The sequence below is a fragment of the Sebastes fasciatus genome, chromosome 17 (assembly GCF_043250625.1).
Source record: "Sebastes fasciatus isolate fSebFas1 chromosome 17, fSebFas1.pri, whole genome shotgun sequence".
NCBI classification, from domain to species: Eukaryota; Metazoa; Chordata; class Actinopteri; order Perciformes; family Sebastidae; genus Sebastes; species Sebastes fasciatus.
Genome location: NC_133811.1, coordinates 12058191 through 12085726, shown reverse-complemented (window position 1 = coordinate 12085726; position 27536 = coordinate 12058191). Strand labels below are relative to the sequence as shown.

The 27536-nt window shown below is 41.7% G+C and overlaps 1 protein-coding gene across 1 annotated transcript in view; it reads right to left on the bottom strand.

Moving 5' to 3' along the window:
- The window catches only part of csmd2 (CUB and Sushi multiple domains 2), a 282555-nt gene that overhangs the window by 174675 nt on the left and 80344 nt on the right, over window positions 1-27536 (bottom strand). The window contains exon 5 of the mRNA XM_074613264.1: window positions 22958-23165. Within this exon, the coding sequence (XP_074469365.1) occupies window positions 22958-23165 (208 nt within the window). The remainder of the gene's footprint in view (window positions 1-22957; window positions 23166-27536) is intronic.

Genomic DNA, 27536 nt, shown 5'->3' with positions numbered 1-27536 from the left:
TCTGGGCCAGGAAGGCACACAAACACACTCGCTCAGACAAACACTCTCTGTGGAGGTTCTAACTATGTTAAATGACTAGTATTAATCACCTTTCTTGGTCTCCATGGTGATTATGAACACATTAATCAAGCAGCACGTCTGCCAGTTGGAAGTGAGCATGCCAGGCCGAACAAGGGATGGAGGGAGAATAAGTGAAGCGAGGTGCAAGAGTTGAGAATAAGACGACGACGAGTGTGATAAGAGCAGCTGTTAAAATATAGTCAGAAGCAGCGTCATTATTCTGAGCAACCCACACCAACCTTTTGTGGCCCTCAGCAACACTTGTGTTTGAATGCTCGTACATCAAGATGTCGCCTCCCGTCTTCCGCCCAACAGAAGATATCCAGACGTGTAGTACATGTCCTCCTCAGGAAGGCTGAGGGGCTTTTGGTTTGTGCACAACATATCCAACTTTCTTCAATCAAAGAACTTGCCAAAACAGGGTGCAATGATGCAGTCAGCTCACAAGCTGGTAGAATTCACAATACAAGGCTCAAAGTTAGATTCAGTTACTCATTTATTCTTTTTTAGGTGTAAAAACTGTGTTTCTAGTATCACCATTCTTGGTTTTTATAGGTAGGACTAACATTATCTATAAACTAGGGCTGTCAATCGATTAAAGACAAACTCAAGCCCAACAGGCAACAGCATCTGTCAGTGTGTCAGTGTGCTGACTTGACTATGACTTGCCCCCAAACTGCATATGATTATCATAAAGTGAGCATGTCTGTAAAGGGGAGACTCGTGGGTACCCATAGAACCCATTTTCATTCACGTATCTTGAGGTCAGAGGTCAAGGGACGTCTTTGAAAATGGCCATGCCAGTTTTTCCTCGTCAAAATTTAGCGTAACTTTGAAGCGTTATATAACCTTCTTCGTGATAAGCTAGTACGACATGGTTTCCTTAGGTTTTCTTGTTTCATATGATGTCAGCATCTTCCCTCTAGCTTTAAACTGACAACCTACAAATCGCAAGTTGCGATAATGCTTCAAATGAAATTAGTCGCATTAAAAATAATTTGCGTGAATGCGTTATTATCGCATTAACTTCAACAGCCCCGATATAAACCTTAGGACCTGATCAGACAGAGGGCTTTTTGAAATTGTTTTCAATGAGAGTGAAGCGTTTTGTGCGCTGCTTTTGTGTTGCTGAGTGCCTCACAATTTACAAATCAGACAGAGGGCTTTTTGAAATTGTTTTCAATGAGAGTGAAGCGTTTTGTGCGCTGCTTTTGTGTTGCTGAGTGCCTCACAATTTACAAATCAGAGCGGAAAAGCACCTGACGTCATTAGTGTTTCTTCTCATTGTGGAGACTTTTAGTTGATACCCGAAACTAAATGTCTTTACCAAGGGTATAGTTACCATGATCTGAACAGAAAACAGCAGGAAGCAAATTAGTGCGGTACTTTCTGGTTTCTGGATTTCTGGTAAGTTGTGTTTTCATTAGTTTTAACTGTCACTATTTGAGTCACGTACAGTTCATGGTTTGTAATAAGGTAACGTTAGCAATCATTTGGTGGTTGCCTAGCAACATATAAAATAAAAAGACGCAGCAAACTGCAAAAAAAAAATGCTCTGTCTGACAGGGCAACAAAAAGGCAGTGAGGCGCGCCTTGTGTTTTCCACCTGCAAAACACCCTCCGTCTGATCAGGGCCTTAGGCAGCCATAAACCATCATTTATATAGCAGATGGTGGTGAACGCTGCTGTTCATGCATGCTTGAGTGGCAATATTATGCATGGTAATTCAAAGTTGCATGACTCCACGACAGTACAGACATAAGAGCAGACCTTACTGGTGACAGCTCTGAGTCAGACATCCCTACCAGACCTCTGTCTGTCTTTAGTCTGTCCTTCACTCTCATCCTTCTATTTGAAGCCAGTAAATCTATTGTAACAGGTCCATTCATGTGCACAAACACATCGCCCTACATACATATGTGTATAGACACGCACAATATATCCAAAGATGCAGACATTTGCATGCACAACGCAGGTACAGCTGTAGTTGTTTACACTGGTGTTTGGTGACAGCTGTCTGCCTGCTGCACACTACATCACTCAACATCCATTCCAATCACGCACACTATTCCATTCGGCAGCGAGTTTTTAAGTCGTCGCAGCACAAACAAAAACTTTATTTGCCCCTCTCAAAATAGCTCGACTGAAAAGTGCACAATAATTGATATTCATTTCAACTTCAAAATTCAAAATGGTAAGGCACCTTAATGCGAATGACGGTAGTAACATCAGTTAATTGGGACAGGAGTAGCCTAATGGCAGCACTGTGGCGGCTGCCGTTAATTTCTCTCTCATTAATATTGGGGCCCCGAAGCAGGAAGCACTTAAGAGGAATCGAATAGGTTGTGTGGGTGGATGTGTGGATGGAGTGGCTTTGACTGGAACTAAATCAGTATTCAGTGTATAATTCAGCAAATAAAAAATGCTTTTGAATGAGATGCTAAACAGCAATGTATAGCAGCGTGATAACTATTCTGCAGCTGCATATCTATAACTGTATACTGTATGAGTCATGCAGAGGAAACTTGCTGCACTACTGTATATCAAATATCTGTATTAGCATTTATATCTCATTAGTATGTGGCAAAAGGAACCAGCAGATTTCTACACAGCCTACAACTAGAAGGCATTGTGTGGAGGCATGGCAACATGGCTCAAGAAATTAAAATCGATGGGTCATTTAAAAACCAAATCCGACAAAACAATATTCACAAGAAAGAAATCCTACGCCAAAACTGTAGAAGCAGCTATAAAAACACAAGACGTTCACAGAAACATCTAGCACATGGCACAGCATGTTCTTCCAGCTCCCCTATATCAAGATTACATTATGGGGAAAAAAAGAATACCTTTCATGTATGTGATACCTCTAGGCCATCAGTGCATCAAAGACTGAGTATGCCTCAGTCTTTCCATGGTGAATGTGATTACAGTAGCTGTGACAGAGACCTTGTGTTAGCCGTCAATCAGCATCAGTCTTTCCCTGACAGACAGAGAGCCCGCGGTAACACAGTCACACAGGGTGAGGTACTGTATGTTGCTATCCAGAGTAAGGAGGACAAGGCCCTGAGGTAGAGCCTCGCCTGACTCTGCTATATCCTGTAGTGAAATAGGTCAAAGTCACGGGTAAGTAATTAATAAAGACCAGGGCGTTAACAAATGTAACTTTGATAAGTGCATTCCCCACTTCTCTTCCTTCAGATACATAGCAATTACTGGAGTCCAATGGCCAGGAGAACTTCCCCGAAGGTGCAAGATACAGTTATTATTATTAGTTATTTCTGTTTATGCTATTGTAATGATAGTTCCTTAAATTACAATTGAGTTACAGGTATTTTAGAAATGTAATCTCATCCATACTCGTCATATTTTGCCGCTTGGGCAGACCTTTTTCCAAGCTAGTTTCTTCACACAGGTTTGTGAAAGGTTTGCAAGTGGTTGACATTGTGAAACAGTTGCGGTTAATGTTGTAACATAAGGGGGTTAGTGTTGTGAAATGTGGCGTTAGGTTAGGTTTAGGCAATAAAACTACTTGGTTAGGTTTAGAAAAAACGTCATGGTTTGGCTTAAAATAAGTATGCTTATAATGCAACGTAAGCTACGGAGGAAACGTCATGTAACATAACATCATCAGTAAAGATCACTTAACCTTTGGTTTCACACGGGACATGAATGCCGGTTCACAAGTGGAAGTCCTGTCTGTTTGACCAATCCACCGCCACTCCCTCCCACCATTACCGGACTTCTTGCTCAAAATATGACATCCGTTGCTCTGAGCGTCTGATAATAACATGGATGGGTTTACATTGGACTAAGTTGAAAGCCCGGTACAACCTCATTCAGATGCTAAAGACACCGAAGGCCACACCCTGGGAGTGAGACCAGGATATATTTTAGAGTGCGTAAAAGTCTCTTTAGGGCAAAAAACAATTGTGAAGTTAAATATTTACAGATATTTTCAACTTTTTAAAAAAGTCTTCTCTGATAATTTAAGTAAAGTTCGGTTCCCACAGGACCTCTAGAAGTTATCAAAGTTACTGCATGAAAAGAACATGGAGCCTGCCTGCAAAAATAATGTACTTCAGAAGTTGTAGAGATGGATTATGGTCTCAGACCGACAAAGATGTCCGTCAGTGAGATATGAGCACAAAAATGTGCTACGAGTGGAAAAAGAAGGTTGGGAATAGGGAATACTTTCTTTGAAGCCGCAGGAACCGCAATTACTTGCGAGCCATTCAATTATATTTCTACGGTTTAGCTCTTACTTTCCTTGTTTTTTACATTTTTGTATTATTATTGTGAGGATGCCAAACAAGGATCTGAAAAGAAGGTGTATACACAAACAGTGTGCCAATGCCAGCCTGTTTGTTTGAACCAGGGTAATCAAAAGGTATTCTATCACCGAGTGAAACACGAGTCTCTGCAGTGTCTAAACAATGACTGATGTCGCACGTCTAAATGATACGACATCCCAGAAGTAATACCCAATGCAGACCATTAACCACCACTGACAGATATTGTACTGTAACAGCAGAAATTTAATCTGTGGTCTCAGGTTGAAAATAAAATCAATGACATTCATTTTCCAATGTCAAGCTGTTTTACAGATTTGTTTTGGAATCCAAAAGCAAGAATTTATTGACAATTGTGTGTAGTATAATGCCTGTTAGTAAGAGGGAGGACCAAATATATAGAAGTACTGTATATTTCCTGTGGATTGGAACGGAGAGAGAGAAAGTGGGGCTGTGAACAACATTATATAAGATGCATGTAAAGTTCTGTCGTTCTTCATCCACCCTTTCTTTGCTCATAAAGAAAGCTCAGTAACAACAAACAATCCCACTCGACTCAATTAGCTACAGTTAAATAAATGGTGTGACTTTAATGCCCTGCCCATGAGCACCCGAATATCTTCCCACTAAAAATATATCTCGAGTGTGTAGGTGTGTGCAGGAGTGCATGCATATATGAGTGTGTGACTTTATGTTCACACTTTCCGCGTCTTGGGATCTGCCACGGAGCTCCCTGAGCAGCAGTGTGTGCTTGATAATTAGCCTCAAATTCACCACTTCTGTGAACACACGCCTGGATGGCAGAGGGAGGGCTGCCTCAGGGAAGGGTGACTGCTATGAGTGACTATCATCCACTACGCGTATCCAGTGACAACTAATAGAGCTCAAGAAAAACCAAAAAAACAATGCAACAGTATTTGTTTTCCCTTTTTATAAGCCTTACCTCTGAGATAGCTTCTGTGCAGGTTCAAGCTGATAATTAGTAAACACACACTGGGATTAGAGCAGTAGGACCAAAATGCTACAGTTCCAACCTAGGTGCATAAAAGCATAAACAAGCAACAAGTGACCTGGCTTTGACCGACTATTATAATGGTTAACCCATAGACTTTATGTAAGATGTGGATGTAGTCACCAGGACGTCACCCAGTGGTTTGTGGACTGCCGTTTAGAAGCCTTGAGTTTGGCATTTTGACCAACGCCATCTCGGTTTTTGGCCGTCGCCGTCTTGTTTTTTTGGAACTAGAAGTGACACCAGAGGGTGGAGCTAAGTACAACCTAACGATGAATAAGACATTTTTGGACGACCAAAATGTTACAATTAACCTTCATGAACTTAAACCCCATTGTGAAAGGGTTAAAGTTGTAAGACAAAAACACTGTCAACTCCCAAACCGACAACGACAACGTTGTGGTAGCGACCTGTCAATCACGAGGTAGACCACTCTAAAGCATACCCTACTTTATGGTCTATTTGACTCTAAATGGGACCATAATTTAGTAAATGAACATCATGCTGTATTGAAGAAGACTTGAAACTAACGATTGAGACCATAAACTCATGTTAACAATGTTTACTGAGGTAATAAATCAAGTGAGATGTAGGGTCATTTTCTCATAGACTTCTATACAATCAGACTTCTGTTTGCAACCAGAGGAGTCGCCCCCTGCTGGCTATTAACAACAATGCAAGTTTAAGGCACTTCCACATTGGCTTCATTTTTCAAAACGGGAGGTTGCCGCCTGGGTTAACCTCATAGGTTCACACATTGTTGTGACAACCACAAACGAGGTTTGGCTAATGACAAGGCAAATGATTAAGTGAGTGAAATTCAAATTATCCAAATTGCATCCTAGATACGATCTTTTATATTTGATCCAACAAACACCTGCATGTTTTCAACCCTTTAAAACACATACCCACTAGCTGGGTTCTGGTTGACTCATCCAATTTAGCCAAATGCTATGCTGATTTCAGGTATGAACATTACCCACAGGAAGTAATGTTGAAAAAGTGAAATACAAACTGTCGGTAAGACCAATAGCCCTCAGTCTGGAGTCAGGACCCTTGAGGGTCATGAAATAGGAAGAGGAATAATGGGCAATCTGGCAATTACGCCTGTGTACTTTACTTTTATACTTGTCTTTCTTGTGCATTAAATAACATTTTACTGCTACACTTATCAGTGAATGATGCTTTAGCTGCTCTGGATAGAGATTAGACATAGTGGAAGCTCAATTACTGCCTCTGTGATCTTACTAGCTTTCTGTATATCAGTAATAGCCAAATAAATGAAAGCTAATTTGCCTCTTAAATACGTTTTACCTTTCCTTTAGATGAAAGTATATGTACACGGTGATTATTTCTATACAATCAAGTGAGGACACGGGCAAAATACAGCATATTTCAATAAAGATAGTAAAGTTACCTTTGATTTAGGTCAAGAGAGCCAAATAGTATCTGTTACTCTGCAAATATAGTGTACTATAGTTATATAATCTTCTATTGTATATTCACTAAATTAGCATATACTGTATGTCTTTCCAACTACAGTGATCTGATTTCCCCGTGGGATCACTCATATTTCATCAACTCTAATCCAGGTTAATTCTCACAAGGAACATCAATTGCTTGGCTCTGGCTCATAACAGGAGTAATGTACATTTTGTATTTATAATCCACTGTGTATACGCCACAAGACCTGGGTAAAATAGTTAAATGTTAATAATCAATTAACTCTGCATTGAATTTGCTTGTAGGCTTGTAATGGTTAGGGCTCATTGTGAGACTAGGGTAAAATGGTGAAACAAAAGTTTACTAGACCAACTTTCCGTTACATTATTCTTTGTCCAATTGGCGTTATTAGATAGGGAAATCAATCTGATCTGGCGGCTATAATAGACACTGACAGGGTAAAATAAGAAATTAATTGTAGCTGCACAAACGCTATTTGACCTTCTGAATACCCCGCACCCCTTAATTCACTTTGTCTCCATCCATTCTCCTTGCTTCTTACTGATGTTTAACAGTCTCTCAGTTTCAACCTCCATCCCTGTTTCTGTGGCCATTCAACCCCCACATCTCTTGCTCAGCCCTTATTCCTTGTCCTCCTCTCACCCTTTCTATATTGGTGCCAGTGTTTTGCTGTCCTGTGTCTCTGCTCCTCTGCTGTTTCCCTCCTCTCCCTCTCGCACCTTTGATGTCAGGACCACAGCTAAAGCCTGAGTTAATCTGCTGTGGGGCTTCCTGAGCCCTAACCAGGCCAAGGGTTGGAACCGAGAACATGGCACGGGGGCCAAAAGGAAGACCGAATGAACGGAGGGAGAGAAAACACTGCAACACATTTGTGTATAATTTAGAATTCTAATTAAGATTCAAGATTAATCATATTTTAAAAATAAAATCACAAATGTATAGATCTGTACATTGTATTTTTTTGAGAGACAGTATAGCCAAGAAACCTGAGAGAGAGAGAGCAGTGTGGCAGTATGTATAGTGGAAGCCACAATCTATACAGTTTTTTAGAACTATTAATGAAGGGATAAATACAATAGAATGGCTTACATTGGTCCAATTAAGGATCCTGGAGGAAGAGTCTGCATGCTGTCAGGGGAAGCATTGTTATGAAGGATGGGGAGAAGATGAAAAAGCAACATGAGAATGGTATATGCTGTAATGAACTGAGAAAGAAGAGAACTATAGCAGAGGGAAAGTCCAAAGAAAGACTGTGTCAGCATCACTGCATGAAAATAGGAACGGATGCAACAGAGGAACTAAAAGCATTAGCTTTGGTGTAAGCCTATAGCCAACCCTCCCAACCCCTCCCCATGGCTTCCACACCAAGGGAAGAAAAGGCAGAATAATCCCTCAGCAACACTATTTATCTGCCTTGCTCTGATGGTACTATTTATAGCACATTAAAGGGGTAAAAACGCCTTTTCTTCACCTCTGATACAAAACATAAAAATACCCTTCAAAGTTAAAGCTCTACTAACAGGATCCAGTGTGTGAGCGGAGGCAACTCAAACAAAAAGGGGGCAAAAAGGAGAAAGAAAGGAACACAGCTCTCGGAGTCCAGGGTTATCCAGAAACATATTCTTCAAATAGACTGCTACTTTTTCTGCTTTATCAGAGAAGGCACATTTAAGTTCAGAGCTCTTAACCATATAAAGGAAACAAAGTCTCTTCAAGGAGCACCAACACTACTTTATGCTGACCTTTTAACCACAAAAATCAACCAATGATATTTTTAACAGAGATACCCTTGTCTCACATGCAATGCATTGTGTATCTGTTGCAGCTAATAATGCAATTCCATCGTCAAGGTTCACTTATTAAACGCTGAATCTTTTCATTTTAAGTTCATTCAGATAGAGTGCTGTAGATATTATTAATACTACAGACAAGAAATGACTACATTTAAAGTGGCGCTAGGCAGTATATTGTTGGCATCATTGAGCAAAAACTCCATAATAACCTTTCAGCATATTGTAATTCAAGTGCTCTGAGAGATAACTAGACTTCTGCTCCTCCTCATGGCTCTGTTTTCAGGCTTTAAAAAATCGAAATCTATCACAGGTCATTTCAGAGAGAGAGCGTTCCAATTGGCTGTGCTCCGGCTGGTGGGCGGTGCTTGGTATTCCCTCAACTGATCTCAACGTGGCTGCCCAGTCACAAACTTTCTCATTTTACAGCTAAACAGTACACTACTAAGATGATTCTGAAAACATTTGAGGCGAGAAATAGGCATTACAGTAACAGAATATTGATTCATATTTGATCAGCGCTGCCTAGTTTGACCGTTTGATCGCAGTTTGCGAGTGATTGACTCGTGGCTCGTATAGACGGCAGCTGGACGGCAGACTCCAGATGAGCTCTGTTTGCTTGTTTTCCTCCGGTCTATGAAATTCTGCAGATGCCATTAGGAGCATCGGAGGACACCAGAGAACACGGAGGCACATGATTTTTTTTCAGATTATCTGTCTAATGCACTACTGTCAGGATATAGTGACCATTTTATAATAATATTACTATATACTTTTTTTAACCATCTTTGCTCCATTTCTATCCACTGCAGCTTTAACTTGAGAAAAGCAGCACAGAATTAGATGTTGGTCAGTTTCATTTCCATTAATATGTTCCTTGATACTCACATTCACATTAAATCTCAAATATTTTTTCTAGGATTAAAATATGTACATGCCCAACAGCTCCAACATCTGACATCAAACTCCATATCAAACACATAATACATGCCACCAACCTGCACACATACAAACCAATGGATAAAACAAAGCACTCCATTATGCAGCATCCTATAGACCCCGGGCATGGCACAGCTACAGTAATGAGCATGACAGAACAGTGTGGACAGGGCCTGCAGATATGACCACTCTGCTTCCTTTACCACCCTAACCAAGGAAACGATCTAATTTAATACATATTTATTTATGCATATTTACAAAGCAGCAGCAACTTTTTATGTTTATACATGTATTTTGTTTTATTGAGCTAGAATACAGCCTCCGAAACTGGCCTTTTGTCAAAGGATCAGCTTCCTCGCTGATCTCCATCATCCATGCGCACTAATTAGCCATGCTAAGACAAATCGCACTGTTTTTTCCTGGTTCACTGGCCACAGCACCTTCCGTAATCCTCCGTTATCACACAGTTGGGGAGGATAGTGAAGCTAATAACACCGTGATATTAGCAACACTGATCTGCAAGTGATAGAGCCAGGCAGCGCTAGCGGTTAATTCTGTCTGCATGAGCCCCAGACCAGACTAATCCCTATTTTAATTATTTTTTTTCTCCTCGCCCATCCCTCTTGTCAATGTTCTCTAATCAAACCATCTAATTAAAAAACAGGAAGAGTGGCAAGCAGGCGGCCTCGGTGTAGAAAAAGACATGATGAGGTTCACATGTTGGTAGAGGATGAGATTGATAACCCGTGCTACGAGGTAGGTACGTGAAAATGAACCGCACGTTTGGTGTATATGTGAGGGAGCGCTTGAATGTGCCCCGCTCATTCATTTCAGTATTTAAATGTCAATGAGATCAACCGTATAATAACCTTAGCATTTTAAGATTACTGCAATTACAAGAAACCAATAATTTCTTTAAAGTGCCCTTGGTGCACCTGCAAAATCCTGTCATCACAGACGTATTACGTTAGAGCTTTGTCAAGATAAAACTTTTTTTCTTTTTTTTTTTTGCCCATCTCTCCGTCTTTGCTTCTGTCTCATATTGTCTGCAGGGAAAGTGGGATTAAGAAAGATTGCAGTGCTGTGAGATCAATATGATGCTGACACCTCTCTGGCACTCTCCAAAAATCTCTACCAAGCAAAAACCCACTTACAGAGGGGGTCTAATGGATCATATAACCACTATATCACTTTAGCTCGGACTTAACCCCTGATGAAGCAGCAGCCTCGTCTGCAATGAGGATAATTGGTTATTCAAAAATAAAATAAAAAATCGGACTCAACAGCTAAGCCACAAAAAAATGACTCATAATATAAGAACTGCTAATCATGTAATAAAAAAATGCAATAAATATAATAATTGAATAGCCTTCTTATGATACATAATGTCATAACTTTGAACTTTTAATGTACTAATTTATGGTTATTGCAGGTTATTATGGTTTGTGGCAATTTTTCATGAATATTGTAATAATAAATATACATATAAATATAATATATATGTATATACAGTATATATGTATGTATGTATATACATATACATACATACAAACAGTATACAGTATGTACACACACACACACAGTATAGATAGATAGACAGACAGACAGACAGACAGACAGACAGACAGACAGACAGACAGACAGACAGACAGACAGACAGACAGATAGACAGATAGATAGATAGACAGATAGATAGATAGATAGATAGATAGATAATTAGAATCTCTCGGGGGACACACAACACTATGAATTTCTGCAAAAAAAAGTTTTAAATCAAGACACTGACTTTCCCTCCATATGTTCAACGGAGCAGCTAAGGCTTTTTACGGTGAAGGCTGACATTACCTGTCACACTTTGCCTCCACGCGCTTATTGATGCGGTTGAGAAGAGTTTTTATGGAGGCACGGTGCTGCGCTGCCTGTAATTGCCGGTCAAAGCACGTTCACCAGAGTTCATAAAAGGTTCCTCTGTTAATATATTCAGGTTGGCCTAGTGTCACCTCGTACAAAAAAAAGACAGCCTCTGTCTGATGAATGGGAAGAGGAGGGGTGTTTCACCGCCACTCTTCACACGCACACAAACACATTCACGGCAGCACCAGCTGAGAAGTGAATACATACTCACTGTACAAACGTCACACACGCGCGCACACACGCAACCTGTCCCAAAGAAGATTAAGATATATTACACTCCAAAGCAGCGAGCACGTCCTTGCTTTATTTCACCTCGCAGGCTCCCTCCTTCTCTCTTGATCCATCTTTTCTTCTTTCATTACAAGCCCGCAAATGTGAGCCTTCCAAGCCTAAAATACAGCGATATCTTATGAATGAACATGAGTTTTTTGAAGCGTGTGGAGGAAGACCCCCACTGTGTGAGTGATGTGTCATCAAAGATGAGAATGACTCAATGTGTCCGTTGCTTCAATCGTCTAGATGTTCCCAGGAGTCTGGAATGAGTCAGCCATTAATACTAAAAGACACATGCTTGACATCTAACTGTATTGTTGGCTGTATGCCACTGCAAAAACATCAATTTTTAGGTTATTCATTTACAAATAGAGGCACTTTCTTTCTGCCACTGGGTTTCTACTGGTGTCCAATGCGGTCTCACTTGTTTTAGGGGATTTAGTACAGTACATACAAATGCCATTGTCAACAAACAGCAGATCACTCCACTAGCATCAACACAATGGAGCTTGATTCGACAAAAGAAAGCTGATTTGCACTGGAAAGAAGGGGAATTATCTGACGCCCCTGGCTGATGTTGTCACGTTGAATTACTTGTCAAGCAGGCTAGTTTTTCACAGCAGTCTACGAATGCGGTGTACGTGTTTGTGCCCTCTGTTCTTATATTTGCAAGTTGTTACGTGGAAAAGAGGGAGGTTAGAGACAGAGAATAGGGATGTGTTGTGGTTGAGCAGTGACCCAGATCAGACAGTGACATCTCCGTCCACTCGGGGGATGCTCAAGAACAAGATGTTCTGCTGTTACTGCAGCATGGCCACACTGCACACATAGATCCACCTTTAAAGTCATTTTGTTTAGAAGTTGTCTATATATATATTTTGTTTTAATTCAAACAAAAAACAAGCAACTTATTGAGAAATGTTTTGTTAAAGGGCGGGTCCCTCTGCATTCTGATTTAGGGTTACCAAAGTAAGCTAATCGAAGCAAATCAATAAAGTTATGAATATGAATATGAATGTGAATGCCAGCACTAGCTGAGTCAACGTTAGCTGTGCTAAGTTTGGAAATAACTGAAAGGGTTAGTTCAGATTTTTTTGAAGTGGGGTTGTAAGTACACTCCGATGCTCTGTGAGGTAAAATACTGTTTTTGTGAATGGAGTCTGGTGGCTTTGAAGAGAGCGATAAAACGGCTTGGTAAAGCAGCTGTTCAAAAATAATGAACCGTAACCCTTTTTTTTTTTCTTTTCCATTAGTTTCTGGTTTGGATATTTGACCTTAGCTAATGAGGAAAGGTTTGTAATCCGTCCAAGTGACCAGTAAAACAATCAAGCTGAATAAGCAGGTTCTAAGGAAGGCCCATGCCATACTAGACCGTCACTAATAGCTAACACTCCCCACAAAAAAGAGCTAAGTGCTGCCCTCTGGTCAATTGAAAGGTTTTATTCTACCACGGGACATAAATTCAGAGTTTCAGACTGATTTAAAAGGACCTGTTGGGCATTTTTTGCATTGTAGCAGAACCTTGCCCAGTGCATGTGTGTGTGTTCGCAGACAGTATTACACAGTATAACACAATGCAATGACTTGGCATGAAATGGCTGGGTGTACTCGTTCTCACTGCCCTGCTTTTACAATCTAATTGCCGTACCCAGTGTCCTCTACGGAAGACCACTGAGTGCACTGTGCTTTTGGCCAATTGATTTCATATGTTGCTTTCCTTCTAAGCCTCTCCGCTCAGCCCTCCCTCTTCCTCTTCCTCTTCCTCTCGCTCCATCTTGGCTAATTACTGGGATTGATTAATCGACTGGTGTGACGTCACTCACAGTCCCGCGAAGCTGAGAGTGTCACCCCAATCAAAGAAAGATTGAGGGAGGCCAAGGTTAAAGGTGTAAAAAATCTAGCACAAAACACTGATGTTTGTTGACTGAGTAAGGCACTCGAAATTTTAATTTCCATACAGCCCTCTATCTTTTGATCACATCATAACAAAAAGCCGCTGAAGCGAGCCATCCTTCTTTAGATTACCAGCCCTTGACCCAGGAAGTGAATTAAGGGATTAAAGCGAGCTGTAGGATGAATCATCAGTGGAAGCTGCTGAGCAAACACAAGTGTGTAACTATTGTTTTCAAAGCGACAGATGATGAAAGACACAGGGGACAAGAGCGATTGTAGTTTTCACTATACGCTGATCCTTGGACTTATCAACCGTTCTGCAACTCCTCTCTGTATATAATTAATCAAATAGGATACGTGGAAAGACAGGCGGCACTGTTAAGAAAAGAAGATAAACAGACCAGAATTAAGTGTTTTGGGGATTGCAGATCAAGAGAAAGCAGTGGATAAGAGGATTATTCACAAATATATTTTTCTAATTGTCATAAATATATTACAGCACAGTAGCTACTGAGATATGGACATTCACTATTAAAGTTCTCCCATGAGGATGTGATGAAAAAAACACTTTTGCATAAATTAAATAATGTATCTAAAAGAAAAATCCTTCAATCCATTTGCAGGCCCAAGGCGCCAATGTGCACAACTTCAAATATGTCTCTGTGTACAAATCATAAGCCATTAGTGCATCTGTGGGACTGTAAAAAGCGACAGATTGGATCCCGATGGTGCAGTGCTTAGTAAACACAACTAAAGAGACACCCAGTCAGGGCACAGTGATCTGGGCCATTACCTCTAACCTCTGCGTGTTCTCTGGTCTCGCTGGGATGGCGGTGAGGTAACACATGGCTAGAGTTGCTTACACAGACACATTGCTACCCAAGGCTGCCTGCCTCGGGGGAGCTGGCTTATAGGTTTGACTAACTACTGCCTAGTAAATTGCTGCACCTGCGAAACATAACGCAGATGATCAATGACAAAATTAATGAATAGAATGCCTCCCCTTACTCATTTGCTGTGGTGTAATTTTGACAATATAGCCTAACTTAAAACACACAAGCAAAGCCTGGAAGGTTGCTAGAATGCATGGCTATGCTTTGGCCCATTTCCACTAACCTTGCTTTCTGCACTCCTAATCCCCTCTCCTCTCCGGCGCTTAGCCTGAGCAATTTGACAGAGGGAGTAACAAAGTGTGGAGTGCCGGGGTGAGCCAATCTGCAGCAAGGCACCAGGTGTTGGAGATAATGTTCCGCCGGAGCATTTCTTGGCGCGTGGCGCAAAGTTCATCATAACTGCAGTTTTGATCGATGGCACGTTGCAGATTGAGTCCTCAACCAAGTGCTGCTGTTAATAAACCCTGACTCAGACAAACAGACTTTGAGGGGGGCCGCGGCGGAGAGACTGGCAATGACAGCTATTGATCTTATGGTCAAGCACAGACTGGTATAAGCCAAACTATGGTTTTAGATGTATAAAGCTGACACTGCAGAAAAAAAGAGGTGGAGAATGGGAAATAAAACATTCAAGAAGACAGCAGAGCTCACCTTTTAGAAATTTATTTCGAAAGCTATTGGGTAAATTGAAATTAAAATTGGTAGAGCTGGTAGTTTTACATTTCAGAAGTTCTTTCCAGAACATCTAATATTCAGCTGAATCCTGACAAAGACTCTTTCCTCAGGCTAACCAATAGACTGTATATAAGAAGTGGACGAAGTCACCGTGATGTCACCCATTGGTTTGTGGACTGCCGTTTTGAAGCCTCGAGGTCAGCATTTTGGCCGTCACCATTTTTGTTTTTTGCAACCAGAAGTGACACGAGAGGGAGGAGCTAAGAACAACCGAATGCTGAATAAGACATTTTTTGGTGACCAAAATACTTTCATGAACTGAAAACACACTGCGAAAGGGTGAAAGTTGGAAGACGAAAACACTGTGGTAGCAACCTGTCATTCATAAGTTAGCCACGCCCTAAACTAGCGATTGAGACCATAAACTCATGTTTACAATGTTTACTGAGGTAATAAATCAAGTGAGAATAGTAGGGTCATTTTCTCATAGACTTCTATACAATCAGACTTCTTTTTTGCAACCATGGGAGTCTGCTGGCTATTAGAATGAATGCAAGTTTAAGGCGCTTCTGCATTGGCTCCAATTTTCAGAACTGGAGGTAGCCCCCTAGGCTAACCCCTTATTCATTCCAAAATACATACAGTATGAATATAAATTATATCGGTGCAGCGGAAAACCCAACACATTAACTACTAAACCTATAAATCTGATGGAAAATCAGGAAACATTATGAATCACTGCTTTCCATATTGGTAGACACAGGTGTAAATCTACAATGATGTAAAGAGCTCTATTTTATGTATACTTTGAAAGATAAAAATACGAAAAAAATATATAATTGATGTAGGTTTAGCTGTCATAAACATCTGCACAAATACAGATTGTCCACTTTGATTATGGGAAAAGACAAACGTGTCGAACAAGTGTGTCAAAAACACCTCTTGAGTCCTATCCATGACTTAGCAAAAGTAGGAATCACATTCACACTATTATGGGGTCTGCTCAATTCCCCTTTTAAAAACTTAAACAAGAACAGCTGCATGTCTGGGAGTCCTCTACAGGGTGGAGAATAGAGAAATGTAAAATGAGTAGATGAGTCTGGAGAGTCTGTGGAGGTAGACAGAGAAAGACAGACTTGTAGGTCAGAGAGAAACAGACAGGGATCTAGATCCAGCAAGATAAGAGGATGTGATAGATGCGGCTGGTATATATAACCCCCTCACAACGCGATCTGGGCTTTTTTTTTTTGTTGTGTTTGACGTGATGATCCTTGACGTGCGTCAGGGCTTCATTACCATTCCTCACATCAGCCGTGAGACATCTCCATCTCAACCAATGTTTATCTCCGCATGAGCTTTCTCCATTGTAAAGTTTAGAGTAGAAGTATAGTTGTGGGCTTTCAGATATGCACATCATCCCCATTGCAACAGACATGCAAAGTTAGGGGGATACATGAGTCAACAGTAAACCGGTGTTTGTGAATGCACAAATCAAAAAGCAAATCTTCTGACATGCACTTCACGAATACCTTGGGCTGCGACTCAAACTCTGGAATCTGGAAAACTTTACTGAAAGCAAAGCATGCTATTCATTATCCTTAGTCGACTTTTGTTTTGGATGATTTGTATGTGGGTTTTATGAAGAGAGCACCACTTACAGTAAATGACTATAGGATGTATAATGAAAGACTGTAGAGTTTCATTAGACAATCAGACCAAACTATCCACTCTTCTTTATGACACCCACATAGCAGCGAGAGAGAGACTGACTCAGAGAGATAAAGAGAGACAGCGAGAGGGAGAGAAAACGCCAGAGTTAGACCCTCCTGGACGTGACCAGACTAGTAATGTTGCGGTGAATTACGGGTAAAGCTCCAAAGCGAAACACTTCCTTTACCCCACCAGTCCGTGTTGTGAGAAACAGGCCACAGCATAAGAAATGAAAAAAAAAAAAGAAATGTATTCAACATTCACACAGAGAATATACGCCCACTCAACCATCACACAGTATCCATTTAAAAACACATCTATGCAAAGTGCCCCTGCATACGCTGCCAATACTCTGTATTCCCTCGCTGAAAATAACTGCCTTAGTGCCCGAGTGTACAATGAATTATGTTTTCAAGCAGGGGGACTTTGGGGATCACAGGTGGGCAAACACACATTCTTGTGCTGCCAGGCAAACAATGGTCAGAGGATATGTTACACAATCACTCACTTCCTATGCACACTCTCACTGTGACTGTTTTATTACAGGAAATACTTAAAAAGGGGAGTCAATAGCTTGACATGATGGACGCCGCTGTAGGAGAAAGTATGCGATGTGTGTTACTCGCATGGTACACGGATTGCTCCAGGGATGACGTATTTTTGTAGGCCAACCAGAAAGTTAGCATCATCCTGGTTGCCCTTGACAAAAAGCCAATGGGATTTTTCCATTGGGTTTTGGATTATTGCAGAAAATAAACTCTGTGGCAAACAAACGTTTGATACTTACAAGATAATCTCCACAAATGAACACCACTTTTATGATTTTTGAAGAGTAAATGCAATCGCCAGAAGTAAAAAGCTAACGTTAGGATATAAACGAACTGCACTGTGGCCGCATGAGTGCGAATATACGTAACGAGGCTGTAAAGGCGGACGAGTTGGCTTGATGACGTTTAGTGATCTCATTTAGCCCCTTGTCAGCAACCGGCTTTTTTAAGACACATAAAAGTGGAGTATTTATGTCGTAGAACAAAACGTTAAAACCTCTTAAGCTTGTGTTAACCACAGACCTTATTTCAGGCATCTAACTAAAAAACCCATTGACTTCCAGACGAGAGAACCGGAAGTGCTAAAATGCAAACTCATTTCCAGGTTTTAGGACTCATTCCTGTAGAACTCTATAGCATACACGTTCTCACTCAAACACATTTGCATACAAGTGTAAATATACACACTTTCACGGTTGTATGCGTACGTACACACCGATGCACACAAATCTGGCAATGGATCCATCTGAGGTAAATTAGAACAAGAATCTAAGCTGCAGTAAAACCCAAACTTAAATCTCATGAGCCCCAACATGAAAAAACGTATCAGTCTCTTTGAAAACACAAAAACAAAAGTTGAGGCATTTATCTCAACAAAAATGAAACATACTCATATTGCGGTAACTCCCATCAGAAACTGAAGCAAACAGCCCCTGGGCTTAAAAAAGCTCTTCCGAAGACCATTCACTCACTCTCAGGTGAGTCAACCTAACAGCCAATCAATATATACCCAGTGTTCTGTACTCTCCTGCAACAACTCTTTATCTCTGTCTGACTCACTCGCACACACACACAGACGTGCTCCCTCCACGGGTCGGGACAAGCTGACACATATCAGCACTGCGGGGATAATCCATATGCTCGCTAAATGTCAGTGTCTCACGTCCATAGGGTATAGGGTTAAAAGAGAGAGGACAAAGGATGGGAGGCTACCTGGAGGGATCAAAACTTGTCGGGCTCTCAGATCTCCTAACAGGAAGAAATAAGTTGCATTTACGCAGGGAGCTTTGTGTTGTCAGCGAAGGGTTGCATGAACAAAAAAAAAAAAAGAGAAGAAAAGATATCCCTCACGGAAAAAATAGAGTTTGCAAAAGTTACCAGAACGGAAAACGAAGACACAAGTTTTGTTTGGGAACACTTTCTGTAAAATGGTGCAATCATTGAACTGTGATGCGGCAATTTTTTCAACAGAGTGCCTTTTTTGGTTTTTTTTGTAGAGCCAAGGGAGTAATGGCAATATTCTGAGTGGTTTCAACTCCAGATTTCAGACACTCTCTATTTACAGTATCCAAGGTGTTGCGAGAGTTGCTTTCAACATCTCCAGGGAGCACTACTGGCAGATGAAAATGTATTACGGTCCTTTGCAAAACAATTGAGTGCCACAGAAAATTACAAGTCAAATAGATGTGAGTTCCACTTAGTAGCAAGCGGGGCGAATGAGCATCTGGCAATTGGCGAGCGTCAGGCGTTATTTACATTGCCTCAAAGTGGATGGTGATGGGGAAGAAAATCAATGTGGATGCAAACAGTGTAATAGCAGAGTAATGTGTTCCCCTGGGCGAGCAACAACGAAGGAGTCCTGTCAGGGTAATGCAGAGTAGAGGTGGGATTCAGTTGGCGTTTTTGCCGGCTCTTCCCACTGCCACATTCAATTCGCATGCACATCTCAGCTCCTGAAGTCAGTCTTCAAGGCTGTCTTCTCCCGCTGCCTCTTCAGAATGCTAACTCTGCATGGCCGCCAATCAAAGCAAGAGGACGGTACGGTAAACAAGAATGTAAGTGAGCAGGATCAGATTCGCATATGCAAAGGGGCGATGTTCTTGATGGTGATTGATGTTGTTTACTCTGGTTCATTGTCTTCATCTCAAGACACACACAGACACGCACAACAAGGGAACAGGGAGCATGCAAACTTGACCTGCTTTCGGTTGAGCTGTTGTGGATCGATCAGGGAAGCATAGTCTTAACCCTGATCTCTGGCCTCTCTTCTTCTATTGGACCACTCAACCTGTCCATCAGGTATCAATCAATACTGCTCTTAGAACTCCCCGCAGTTTGAATTAAGTAGCCAGTGGGATGCCAACACTGTGCACACTAGATAGCTGTGAAGTAAAAGAACACTAAAGGGGACTGACGAAATAAACGACACGAAAATGTGAAATACTCGCCTGAAAATATTTTGAATCAGAGCTATTCATACCGGCAGGGATGCAAATTTGCCACAATTGCAACACTTTCTCAATGAAAGGTTTGAATAGATTTGCGCAGGCAGAGGCCAGAACCAGGATCCTATTGACCCAGAGCAGCGTCTGGCAGTGGGTCTGAGGTAAATTGTTGTACAGCCTAAACTACTCGAAGGCATTTTAGATTCCTTTTACCAAAATGCTGAGTGAATTTGCCTCTGGTAGACAGCTATGCAGTGTCTAAGAGCAGAAAAAGTGGATTTGGTCTTTGCTGCTTTGGTCAAGGTTGAAAGGAGTAATAAAGTTTGCCATCTTGGTTCAGACTATGGAGCTTTGTGTTGTACACTAGTATACATATTAAATATGTCAGTTACGCACAATGCTATTGGTTGATGCTTTTATTCGCGGTGCAAAAGCTCAGAAAATATAACCTCGTTAGGAAGAAAAATCTAGTCATTTTTTTGCAGCGCAATATTTGTCTTCTGTGTGAAAGTACTCATGACAAAAACAACAATTTGAAAAAATATATTGACGTGTGACAAAAATAAAAACGCCCGAGTGTGTAAAGGCCATTGTACTTACATTCTTGCCATTTGGTCAGGCCACAGTTATATATCTGTTTGAGTTTTGAGTTGTTTTTTTTTGTTTTAATAAGAGATATTACACCTTGAAAGCAACAGATAAAGAATTTGAGATGAGAAAAACAAGAATCCAAGTAGAAGTTCTTTGCCTTTTCCGACAGAAAGTAATGCATATTCATTTGTACAATCAGCTTAACGAGACAATGCTTTGAACTGGATTGTAAACTCTAATTTACAGTTAATAGCAAACCTGAAATAAAGAAACAGCACTTTAAACTTAAACATAACTTATCCCTGTAAAAAACAATGTGATTAAATCACAAACCACTCCAGTTATATGGTCTGAGGAGGAAGAGAGAGAGAGCACAATCATCAAACCCCACCGAGTGGAGGGCTCACTTGAGTCATTCACTGAGAGGATGTGTGCTTTAGGTCAGCGCCATCATCACACTCCAACTGACCTCTCTAATTGCCCACCAGCTGGGGAGTTGCTAGCCCCTCCACCCATCTATCTAGTTCCTCACTTCCACGTCCATCCTCCCATCCAAAGGTCGAGCCCTCCTCTCCTCTGGTGTCTGCCGATTCTTACTGTTTGACCCTGTCACCCCATTTGTCTGTCCTTACTCCTCCCTGCTAACTCTAAAATTATAAATACCCAACTACTTAGACACCTCAGAGATAAAGTTATAGTGTTGCACTGGTCAGTTTTTATGTTTTTGGAAGAAAACCGCCAACATTTTTGAAGTCAACACTTTGCAAAACCCAAGCCGGCATGACAAAAGAAAAAAAAAATTAAACAATGGAGGCAAGCCAGCATGTCTGCATCGTGTCCTCTGTCCCCGGTGCTGCCTTTTCCTTGCAATGTGCATGATCAACTGTGACTTTCAGTCTGCGTCGCTTGCCAATAGCCTTTTCTCCCTCTTTTTTTCTCATCACTTTCTTCCCACTGTTTCCCCTTGCTCTTTAAGACAGTGCAGCCATGCCGCAGGTGCACCGCCATAGGTGCCCCCGGCAACAAACGGCACAAAGATGACAAGACTCAGTAGAGATTCGGGCGCCCCGCACGACTACAGAGAGCAAATCAAAGTCTGGGACAAGAAGCTGATGACATAGGAAAAATGTGCAAAACAAGCATAGTCAGGCTGGAGTCTGGGAAGCAATCAACTCTCAGTTGGCCAAGCAGAGATTTCAAAGAGACTTTAATATCAGGCTACAAGGCACAATTCTCAGTTTTAAGACCGCTCAGAGTCAATCAAGTTCTTCTCGGCAAGTGTTTTTGCTTAACTACTGACTGAATGAGTGAAACTGACACAAGTTTCCAGGGGCCATCTCACTCTAAAATGACTTCTCATATATTCTTTCTGAACCTTTTTCCCTCTATCAACAGTCCTTTATCCCTCTGTCTCTCTCTGCGTCAGTGTGTTTCAAGTGTTTAATAGCTCAGCCAATGCTACCCCTTGTCCCTTCCTGCCAACTGCCTGTGGCTGTTACTTCAAAGTCTCCTCTGTTTTCCTTGTTTATCGGAACTGCCTGTCTCCTACATGTTCCTGAAACTAAACCTGCATTTTTTATATTTCATTGAAGACAAAGGAAGAGCAGTGGATTTCCCTCGAGTATAACAGGCGCAGTCATCCACCCGCATTCAACCCATGTATATTTTTCATGCTGACATTAGCCCTTGTGAGCGAGGGGAGGGACAAAGTGGCAGAGAGAGAGTGTGAACGAGTACATCTGTTTGTACAAGTTCTTAGAGTCTGGCTGGAAGTGTGAATACTTATGTGCACATGTCCATTTGAGCCCCATATGGGCTCAACTGTGTTGCGCGCGAGTGTGGGTGAAACAACACTATACGGCTGGCGGTGGTAATCGAGCTCACTAATTACTTCCTGAGCTGAGAGAGTTGTCAGAGAGAGGAGGAGCTGCCACAGATGGTGAGAGACCCACACTGACACCAGGATATCCTACCTCTTCATCATTAGAAGCTGAGCATGTGTGTTTGTGTGAGACTGAGTAATTGAGAGAATGAGTGAGGGTGTGTGACCAAGATTGAGTGTTCAAATTACAACTTTAAAACCACAGACCACATGATACACCCTGATGGGCAAAAAGCTGTGAAATAGATATCAAATAAATACTTCGTCCCTCTATTTATTATGATCATTTCAAAGACACTACCACTTGATATCTGATTACCCTGATGTTGGAATCGATTCCTGCTCCTCTGCTATTCCCCAGAGACATCGCAGACAGTTATGTATCCAGATACAGTCACTCTAAGCTGGCTAAGTTCCACCCGACCTACCCAAACACCCATCCACTTCCAAGCATACTTCAACCAGCCCATTTTCTTTATCTGCTAAAGTGCCTGTGGGCAGGTCGGGCGCCAGTGGACTCCCTTTTCCCTCCCTGTCCCTCACTCTCCAGACAAATCGTTGGAGGCTGACTACTCACCACTGTGAAGAGCCCTCGGTGCCGCTGACCTCGAGCAGGTCATAGTCGTCCTCCAGCTGAAAGTCGGAGAAAACCAGGGCGATGGTGTCTCCCGGCTCGGCCAGCACAGTCCAGGTGCAGTCGGCGTTGTTGTTGTACTCGGCTGGGTAATTGGGGGTGGTGATCACCCCACTCTGGCCCCGCAGTGTCCCGCCACACCCATCATCCGCTGCAGGGAGCACAGGAGAGAGGAAAGTGCTGAAAAGCTTATAGCAAAAGAGGGAAATGTAAACAAAGATGACCACAGACTTGCGGTACAGAGGTAATTGAAGATGTGCAGACAAATGGAACCAGTAGGAGAGGCGAGGTAGTAAAAGGCTAATAAACACAAACTGCAGCTTAACTGCAGCTAAAGGTCAGGGTTGACCCATAAGCAATCATATTAAGATTTTAACTGGCTATTGTAAGCTTATTCAAGATCAGTACCATAGTGACCCAACTAAAACACTGCATTGATTATATGAACACTCCTTTTAAAAGATAAGGCATACTCAAAGACAACAAAAGACCCATAATACAATGCTCTCTGAAAGTAACAGAGTCACTCTGCAGAGCTAGAACTCCCTTAATTGAAAGAGACCTCCTGATGTTATAAAAATGCAGATACATTATGGCATAACAAATAAGACACGCAATTTGACTGTTAACAGGCCATTAAATAGGCGTTATCAGTCACTATAAGCACCATAGATGTGGGTCAATAGGGGCCTACTATGCCTACTATGTTGTAAAGGGGAAAGCAAAACTTAAAAGAAACGTGTTCTAACATGTAAAACTGGATGAAACGTTACGTTTTGAACAAAAACAAAAAGGCTTATTTAAGTTTAGGCAACAATAATACAACTTGTTTAGGTTTAGGCAACAAAACCACTTCATTAGTTTAGGGAAAAAACATTATGTTATGGCTTAAAATAACTACGATTCAAAAGTGAAACTTAACGCTTGTGAACACAAAGACAACGGCACATTGTTAGTTTCACAGAGGATACAAATCCCGGTCTCCTGGGAGAAAACCCTGTGTTTTGTGTCCCATCTGCCGTCCCCGACCACCACCACCCCATTTTGGAGTTTAACATTGTCTATACTACAGCGCCTGACTTCTGCTTCTTCACCTGTCAGCTTGACTACGGTTGCTAGAGGTCGCTGTTGTGTTCTTTTCTACCTTAATATTGGGTGTAGTAGGCCCCTATTGACCCACGTCTATGGTGCTTATAGCGACAAAACGCCTATTTAATAGCCTGACAACAGTCTAATCGGCTGAATAACATTATATAATTTTTCTGAATTTCCAAACGAAAATGCTTTGTCTTAATGTATGTATATAATTTAAAAATTAATAACTTAATTGGAAAGATACTGATGAAGCTCAATCATTATCAAGCTGCTAAACCCCTTTGAGAACATATCCAGATGACAGATATGCTGATGCCTGATAATACTGATGACGCATACGTAATGATTGACAGCAAGAAAAGTTTTCCAAACTGTGTCACATAGGCTCAACTTAGTGTTAACTTTGTGGGTGAAGTTTTGCCAGGGAACATTGTGTGCTTTTCAGCATTTTTTAGTTTTTAAAAATGCATTATTTGTTTATTTTTCATGGCCGCAAATTATCATTTTGCCACGAGCCAGAGTGCCGATGTTCAGATTCAGGAGCATGAAAATGTGCAATGAGTTACAGCATATTGTTCTTTTGTCTGCTATTTTCGCCATAGGCCAGAGAGACACCAGTCATAGGATTTCAAAATGCCCTGGAGTGCTTTTACCATCAGCACAGAGCAGGGTAAAGAGTGTGATGCAACCGAATGCAACGTAGTGGGGGGAAGTGATTAAATTCTGATTAATTCAGATTTGTGTAAATCAACAGAACTCTTTCCTCCTTAAGACTGCTTTAAGGAGACCATTAAATAATAAAGCATGCATTTAATGTGTTGCCAGGATAACTCCCCTGCCCAGCTGCTGATGTGTTCATTACAGCTTTGAACAATACAGTATCATGTGATATCGGAACTGCAATTCCTGTGAGGAATTTGTTGGAAATACAGAGTTTAAAATGTGAAAAGTGTGTATATGTCAGTACAGTATGTACTGGTGAACAGAGGAGACACATCAAATGAAGTTTTGAATGACACTCACATACTATTAATGTTCCTCAAATTCATGTGTGGATACCTATGGGTGCCCCTCTGTGCCGGAGTGGTGTGGGATTCATTAGTGGGCAGCCAGCTAGCTGTGTGTGTGTGTGTGGAGTTTCAAAAAGGGGGGAGGAGGAGCTCAGAGGTGCCGGGGCCCTGTCTATCATCCATCCAACCTGTCACCACGGCAACCCCCCTAAGGGAGGGCAAGCGAGTGTACGGACGAGCGGAAACTTGTGAGGTGTGAACTTGAATAGGAGGGAAGCCACGACAGAAGGGCGAGGAGAAGGGGGATGAAGAGGATGACAGGTGACAAGCGAGGATGGGCGAGACAAAAAAGTGCAGAGGGAGGGTGGACAATGAGGAAAGAGAGATGGCGAGAGGGGGTGACAGGTGATTGTTGCAGTGGGAGTGACGGGAAGTAGAAGGTAGACAGAAGAAAGGATGAGGAAGTGCATTGGTATTCCACGCAGGACGGTTTCTTCACACTTGAAGGGAAGTCTCTGACTGCAAACTCTCCCCTTCACCTTGACTCTCTCCGTCGCTCTCTTCATTTCGTGGCGGATGCAAGGGGCTCTACGACAATGGAAAACTAAACGGCTATACTGTGGACCGTACAAAACCCCACAAAAAATGTTGAACACTTCAATATGTGAGGTGTGCAGAAACTTATTAAATTTCTTCTTCAGTCAGTCAATTGCGGATGTCAGGACGCTTCCCATGGTTGAACAGTACATATTTTCAAGCCGTCACTGGGGATGTCAAGGTTTTCCATAAAGTGTAAGCAGCTGCTTCGATTCCTCTGATTGTCATGGTAACCGAGATACGGGGAAGCACGGGCAATGCATGCAAGCTAATAAAAAACATTCATGCCATCAAAAATGCATGTTTATATACACACAGCTAAAGCTTGGAGTCTATATATGGGATTTTAAATGGGACAACTAAATGTGACACAACACCACTAAAAAATCAGTGCTTTTGTAATCGGTAGAATAAAGCATGTGCACACGGTGACATTTCAAACGTGTCAGTAGTAAGCCTTTTTTTTCTGGAAAGATATGCTAAGGGGTTAGGAGAGTGTCAGGAACTGAATAAAAGAGTGATGTTAAATCACTTCTAAGTATACGCGTGACAAGTGATGTAGTTTTTAAGATTATAGCTAAGAGAACAAATTGATGTGTATAAGACAGGATATGTAAAACATTATCCGTGCCATCAATGGCTGACTATCATCTGTGGCCCGACAGCGCTGGCAACGTTTGCCCTCTCCTGAATCCAGAATGGCGGCCTTGCCAAAACGCTCTCTCCCCCCGCTCCCGAAGTACAACGTCAGTTTTGCTTTTACACATATGGGCAGGCTCTATAATTGGAGTGACATTAACAATACACTTATGCATTATGAAGGAGCACTCAGGTGTACGCGTTGACTTTTATGTGGCACTGCGAGACCTCAATTAATCACACGGGGAATTGCTTGTTTCTAAAACTTGTTGGTGTGTAAATTCTGCTGAAAAGGGTGGCATAATCACATCCTTTAGTGCTTGAGCATTTGTTTTTCTTTTTCAGGAAAGCAGCCTGGGTGGGCATGGAGGAGGAGAATGAAAGAGCTTAGTTTGGATCTGAACAGCAAAATTGTTAGTGAATTATGGAGAAAAGACAGAGAGAAAGGGAGATGAGAGTCCTTCAGAGTTTTACAGAAAATGTAAGAAATTGCAAAAAAAACAGATTATGAAAGGCACACATAATCATTTCACATTTAGACTTGGAGTAGAGGCATGTGCACGTGTATGTCTGTGTGCGATTGGGTGGGTGGGGACCGTGCTGGCGCATGGTGCCCAGCCATGTGTGCTCCTATGTGGGCATCCTGACTCCCGGCCTGGTTGCAGATGGCACAGTGTCTCAGCGCTCCGCTCAGCAGGCACACTGACACAAACCATTGGACACAGCAAATGGACTTACACGGACATGCAAACTGTCACGTATATATGACATATGTACGCATCTCAATTATGTTAGAATTCACTTTTATACAAAGTAAAAAAAATCCTGCAAAATGATGTACAATAAAAGCATAACATTTGCCGACAGTGAACCATTTTCAAGAACTGTGTCATGTTGGGTCAGACAACATACACTGGCAGGTGTCGGTGCCGCAGGGGTGCTCGCTAACTGTGAGGGAAGGACAACTGGCACAAGCACCTAACAGGGAGCTAACACATGAGGTCCTGTCATGGTAAATAAGATATCAGTATAACCACAGAAAACCCTGTCAGGTCATGTGGAGGCATGTGTAAATACTGTATATATGTATATATGTGTGTGTGTGTGTATGGGCTGGAGGACGGGTTTTATCAACTGGTGAATAAAAGACTATATGAGAAAGGTTGATTGTGCTTCATTTC